This window comes from Acanthisitta chloris, unplaced genomic scaffold (assembly GCF_000695815.1).
Source record: "Acanthisitta chloris isolate BGI_N310 unplaced genomic scaffold, ASM69581v1 scaffold26247, whole genome shotgun sequence".
Classification (NCBI taxonomy): domain Eukaryota; kingdom Metazoa; phylum Chordata; class Aves; order Passeriformes; family Acanthisittidae; genus Acanthisitta; species Acanthisitta chloris.
This window is the reverse complement of record NW_008683594.1, coordinates 4463-11155: the sequence shown is the minus strand read 5'-3', so window position 1 is coordinate 11155 and position 6693 is coordinate 4463. Positions and strand designations below refer to the sequence as shown.

Genomic DNA, 6693 nt, shown 5'->3' with positions numbered 1-6693 from the left:
TGCGAGTCCTGCTCCGAGCTCTGCTGTGCCTCTCGCTCCTGCTGCTCGGGCCTGGTGGTGAGTGTGGGGACAGCTCACCGTGGGCACACGGGGCTCCAGGTCAGTAAGGGATGGGGGAGGGCAGCGCTGCAGTTATCCCATTGCATCTCCCTAGGGATACCTGTGCTGCGTTTCCCACCAGCTCCCCAGTTATCCCATTGCATCTCCCTAGGGATACCTGTGCTGCATTTCCTCAGTTATCCCATTGCATCTGCCTAGGGATACCTGTGCTGCATTTCCCACCAGCTCCCCAGTTATCTCATTGCATCTCCCTAGGGATACCTGTACTGCTTTTCCTATCTGCTCTCCAGTTATCCCATTACATCTCCCTAGGGATACCTGTGCTGCATTTCCCAGCAGCTCTTCTCACATGTTGCCTTGCTGTGCTTGTACACAGACGGTGCTGAGATTGTTGTGGTGGAGCACTGGCCTGGTGCTCTGAACTCACCTCTGCAGCAGCAGATTAAATACTGCCCTGGGGGTGCAGCCAGTGATGTCCTGGGGAGCTCCTCTACACTTAAATAGCTTCTCAAGAACACTGTGTAATATGTGGGAACAGGGGAGGGGAAGAAAAAGTGTCTGTGCCAACCTGTGCAACCTGTTTATCTCTCCATTTCTGGTCTTGTTTTTATATAGCTCTTTGTTCTTCCCCTGGTCTCTTGTGTATATAAACATAGGGTGAATAAAATAGACTGGATTCCAGATGTCAAAATTGTTCTGACACAAGTTGTACTGACACTTGGGAACTCAGTCTCTCTTAAAACCTGACTTGGTACAACATAGCTGGGTTGGTATAGAAGCTGCCACTGAAAACCAGTATTTCAGAGTGCTGTAGCAAGGTGCTTGTGATTCCTGAAGTCTTAAGATAGTAAATGTACATTTTTTTAGACATCTGGGTACTTGCTTTGAATTTGTGACCCAAGAAGCAATTCTTAAACCAAATTTTGGGCTTTTATGAGTCTGATGCTTCTAGGATCACACCAAGAAACAATCAGTGTGGTTTTGTAGTATCCTATAACCTTCTCTTGACATGAACTTTTGTTGCACTTTAAATATTTAAATTACTTCCTTGCAGCATGTTGAAGTGACAGTTATTCACTTCTCCTTTTAAGTTATTTAGTCACTCTGAAAGAAGTTATACTCCCCTTGATGCTTGTCACGTGCACTGATGTGAGTGAGCTGATACTGCAGGCACCAATGGACAAAGTGTCTCCAGCACAAAAGAAAGTAGGTTGTGCATCTGAGGGAGATGTACATAGTAATTGAGATTTGTGTGTGTGGTTTTTTTCTTCACAGATGGAGTCATTGTATTGTCTGTCCCTGAAGTGATTTCCTTGGAAAGTGGAAGTTCAACAAACGTCACTATCGCTCTGAGGTAAAATCACCATTGCTTTACTTTCCCTTCAGAACAAGGACTGTCCTCCTTAATGAATTTGCAGTTCCTCCATCTCCAAATATTGCTGCTTAACAGAAACTTGCATTTCCTAGAAGGATCATCTCCTGGACTCTTCACAGTGGAGTTCTCTGGAAAAACTGTGCAGAGCTATGTCACTTGGAGAGTTTATATTTATGGGGGTTTTTTGTTTTGTCTTACTGCTGGAATTTCTGTCCATCACCCCAAGTACATGTCCTTCCTTTCTGCCCCTCTTTACCAGCAAAGAGTTAAGCAGCACAGAGATAGGATCCTGGTGGCAATGATTTTTTGGTCTGCCATGTATGGAGAAGGAGATAAAAACGTGGCCATATAATCATCTAGTGCCACCACTGGATCACAGAAAAGAGCTGGCACAATGCTCACACACTTTGGTGCTGGTGTTGCCCTGAGTGCCAGGCAGGAGCTGTTGTGTGTGAGCTGCTCACTGCAGAGAGGAGTTGTCAGATACTCCCCCACAGCCCTGCAGCAATCTCTGGACTCAGGCACCAGCCTGACTTGTTTGTTCTGCCTTCCCAGGGCTCCACTAAATGAGACACTGGTGATAACTCTGAACATTACACACTCCTCAAAGCACAGCACCATCGTTGAACTGCCTGATGAAGTAAGTGGCACAACAGATTTCTGACATTATGCAAAAGGCAACAGCTAGCATGATGCAACTCTCCTCTTTGCCTTGCAGGTACAGTTCCCTGCAGGTCACACTCAAGCAAACTTCCAAGTGAAAGCAGATGATGTTGGACAAGTAACAGTTTATCTTTATACCCTTAATTCCAACGCAACTGGGTAAGAAACTGGTTTTTAGTTCCACTTACTATCCTATAGCTCCCTAAACTTCGGGGTAACTATTCCCTCCTTGTGGTTAAATGGGACATGGGTGGGATAGAGTTGAGAAGATGTGGTAACCCTCCAGCAAACCCCAAGGAGTTCAGATAAATAGTGGGCTTGGAAGCAAAGTGATAGTCTTGGTATCTTAGATTTAATTACTAGATGACCGAGTTCTCATGGCTCCTTAGTCTAGTTTTAATAACCCCTCCTAAAAGTATGAAAACTACATGTCAACTTTCCTGGTCCAGGCTGTAACTGTCCAGTGGGATACTGTTCTTAGTGTGCAGGGCTTGTTCTGGAGTGCCAACAGCCTGATGCAGCTGGGCCATGAGACACAGGCACTTTGCTTTCTAGTTAGGGAAGCTTTTTTCTCCCAGATGCCAGTCCTCCCTCACAGGAAAGGCCTAGCAAGTTGGAGAAAGCTGGATTGTATTTGCTTGTTGCTCAGATGCTACTGAGCAACCAGATACTCCTGTTTTACTTCCTGGTTTTGCTTCTGCTTTTAAGAGCTGAAGCACAGGCTGAGATCAGCACATGCAATGTGTGACGAGACAGACATGATCATGAGGCTTCGCTGGCAGAGCATGAAAGTGGAACTCTGCTCTTGCCTAACAGTCCTTGTGCTAAAAGAGTGGAAGCCATAGGGACAAGATGACCTTTTTGAACATTCCTGTGGTAAAAGAATGGAAAGAAAGGCAAGAAGGGAAAGGGTAGGTTGAGGGTAGGAGATGCCCTGAACACTAATGGAAAAAGGGAGCAATTGAACTGAAACCAATTGAATCTTTGTTGTCTTGTCTCAACACCTGGACTCTGTCTCTTCTCTCAAAGCAGAACAAGACAAAAAGCATGAACAGGTGAATTAACTAATTGTTTTTGCATTAACCGTCAGACCTAGGATTCGATTTCAAGTGATTCACAGCATCATAGTGAGATACACTGATGAGGTGATTGGTTGGATCTATTTTGTGGCCTGGTCCATCTCCTTTTATCCTCAGCTCTTTGTGAACTGGAGGCGGAAAAGGTAACTCAAGTTATGTTGGCAAGTCACTTAAGCACTTCTGCAAATTTTGTTCTTAGCTTCAGTTAGATCCATGGAAAGATGAGGGGAAAAAAAAACCAGGCAAAGGTACAGCCTGAATAATTGCAGTCCCAGTGAGCTTTTATACTTGCAGGTCAGGGGGAGCTAAGTGCATTCTATAGACACTTGATCCTAAGGTTTGGCGTCCAATACTAATTTGTGATAGGGGAGACTTTCCCATTCCTTTTGGTGCCATGTTGGGAATCATCTGGCTGAGCTAATGGTGATGATCACCAGCTCTGAGAGGTGTTTCTCAGACACCTTCTTTTAGTATCATCATTAGGCCAACTTTGTGACTAAGTGACATAAACTAAGTGACTCTAAGTAGAAACTATTCTCTGTGAAAACTAAAGCATTTGCTGTGGCCAAGATGCACTAGTACTTCTTGGATTTTGGCTTTATCAGACAAGGTGAAGTTGAACAGCAGGGACACAACCTGCTCTCCCTGAGACCTGTGTTATTTCCTCTTGCTTCCTGATGAACTCACAGCACTGTGTTGTCACAATGCCTGTGGCTTTCACTTGCATCAGAAATTGCCTATAGATCAATTCATTCTAGAGTCAGGTTCTCCCTGAACTGCCTGTAATGCTCTGATGTGTGTTTCTCATATTTTTTCCCCTTCTCTAGTGTTGTTGGACTAAGCTTTGACTTTCTGGCATTAAACCTTACTGGCTTTATAGCATACAGTGTGTTTAATATTGGGCTCTTCTGGATTCCCTTGATTAAGGTGAGCATGATTCTCTCTTAATACTTGCAGGGAGTTGGGTATCTACAGAAGGAAGCTAAGACATGTGGCTGGTTTTGGTTTCTCTTATCTTTAGGAGGAATTCTTAGTCAGTTATCCCAGTGGGGTGAACCCTGTGGCTATCAATGATGTTTTCTTCAGTCTTCACGCAGTAGCTCTGACTCTCCTCACCATCATTCAGTGCTGCATCTATGAGGTGAGTGTGTGTGTGTGTGCAGGACTCTCCTGTTGGTTCTGGCAGAGCTCCCTCTGCTGAGCACCTCACCACTTCTTTACACTCCAGAGTCCTCTTCCCTGCACTTCCACTAGCCTTTCCAGCAGTCAGGCTTCACAGTCCAGCTTCATCTTTCCTCAGCTAGTAAAACTCCACTAACCTTATCCACTTCAACTTCATGGCTGTTCTGAGCTTGTAAGTAAACTCCTTAAAGACTCAAAACAACTGAGGCAAACAGCCAAGTCTATAAAGTTCCCAAACAGATCTCTAACAAACAGACAAATTACAGCTCTACACAGTACAAATGCTGCTGTGTGCTTTGCTGCTTCTTTGCTGCTTGGAGTATTCTTCGAGGTCCTTAGGATTTCCCTGCAATTCAAATTAACATCTTATTTTCTCCTAAAGGCCTGTTAGGGCCTTTTTATAATTACCACCTTTCAAGGTGAGACTGATTGTTAGTCAGGTGTTTCTTCACTTAATTCCCAGTGTAAAAGCTGCTAATCAGCCAAATTTCTGTAGATGGTAACTGTTTCTCTCAGGTTCCTTCGGTGATGCTAAACCAATTTGTTAGCACTGCCAAGTGCAACAGCCTTTTCTAGTGAAGAATTAGAAAGCAACCAGAAATCTTTTACCACAATGACATTATCAGCCATCCTGATACCACCAGAGTGAACCTGGGAGATTGTTACAGATGTGCACTAATAACAGGCATCATAAACACTCAACAATACTGTCACAGTGTTGTTTCCCACTTGCTCAGGGACTAGGGTTTCAGATGATTGATATGCATATTGCTCACCAGCTCTTGCAGCACTTGCTTCATTTTAAAGTTCCCTTGTGGCAGGAGCCTGACTGGTAAAACAGGTTTGGACTGTAATATTGCACAGTCATCAGCAAACTGTATCTTAGTGTCTGGGGATGTTTGGCCAGGCCAAAGTATACCTGTGTTTCTGTTTCAGAGAGCAGGTCAGAAAGTATCCCAAGTGGTTGTTGGACTCCTGGCACTCGCATGGATCTTCACCTTTACTACACTGTTCCTTGCTGCAGCTGAGGAGATGACATGGCTGCAGTTCTTATTCTGCTTCTCCTACATTAAGTTAGCTGTCACACTGATAAAGTATTTCCCACAGGTAAATCCAAACTCTTCTCCTTTTATAGCATAAGTGCTATGAGGAAAGGCTGAGGGAGCTGGGGGTGTTCAGCCTGGAGAAGAGGAGGCTCAGGGGAGACCTTCTCACCCTCTGCAACTGCCTGACAGGAGGTTGGAGTCAGGTGGGGGTTGGTCTCTTCTCCCAGGCAACCAGCAGCAGGACAAGAGGGCACAGACTCAAGCTCTGCCAGGGGAGGGTTAGGTTGGATATTAGGAAGAGATTTTTTTATGGAGAAAGTGCTCAGGCATTGGAATGTGCTGCCCAGGGAGGTGGTGGATTCACCATCCCTGGAGGTTTTCAAGACAAGACTGGATATGGCATTTAGTGCCATGGTCTAGTAACCATCGTAGGGTCGGACTTGATGATATTTGAGGTCTTTTCCAACCAGGTTGGTTCTATTCTATGACTGTATTTTTCAGCCTGCAGTGTGTACTCCTGAAAGTCTGACTAGACTGAACCACCAGTGATTCTTTAGTAAGCCTTTAGGTGACAAAATCAGTGTAGAAAGCTTAAATGTTGACCCCAAATGCCTGTCCAGGACACACTGACTGAGATCTTGTTACACTCTCAGGCATACATGAATTTCCGCCGGAAGAGTACGGAGGGATGGAGCATTGGGAATGTGTTACTGGACTTCACTGGTGGAAGCTTCAGCCTTCTCCAGATGTTTCTGCAGTCATACAACAATGGTAAGGCTGGAACTGAGGGGCTGAGGCCTTTCTTAATGGGGTGGGAGAGCCCACTACAAAGCAGATACAAACCAGTAGGTTATCTCAGGAGAGTGGTGGGTAGGGAGAGTTGTTCTTATACAAAGAATGAAGAATCTGTTCCTGTTCCTTCAAGATGGAAAATGAAATAGGTACTCTGAAGAAACCACAGGAACAGTTACTCATTAACTTTGCACAAGGTGTGCACTACAGTCAGTCTTAAGGTGTGTCTAAGCAGGTAATAAACATCAACTTATCTAACACATATGGCATGACCTCAGTCTTTAGACAAGACTTTAACTCTGATTTTGTGTTTGACAGATCAGTGGAAGTTAATCTTTGGAGATCCAACCAAGTTTGGCCTGGGTGTCTTCTCTATCATCTTTGATATTGTTTTTATGGTGCAGCACTACTGCCTCTACAGCAGGAGAGATTATGAACCTTGTGAGTGACAAACATCACTGGTGAAGACAAAACCTTCCAACTGAACCTGCCCCTG

The 6693-nt window shown here is 44.7% G+C and overlaps 1 protein-coding gene across 1 annotated transcript; it reads left to right on the top strand.

The window, feature by feature from the left end:
• Positions 1–5: 5 nt before the first annotated feature.
• Positions 6–6692, top strand: CTNS (cystinosin, lysosomal cystine transporter; the record flags this gene model as incomplete). Its single annotated transcript, XM_009079014.1, has 10 exons — positions 6–57; positions 1336–1414; positions 1991–2075; positions 2154–2257; positions 3189–3320; positions 4005–4104; positions 4199–4318; positions 5296–5466; positions 6059–6176; positions 6516–6692. Coding segments are annotated over 10 exons (1092 nt in total), but the record flags the coding sequence as incomplete, so codon positions are not given.
• Between the last annotated feature and the right edge of the window lies 1 nt (position 6693).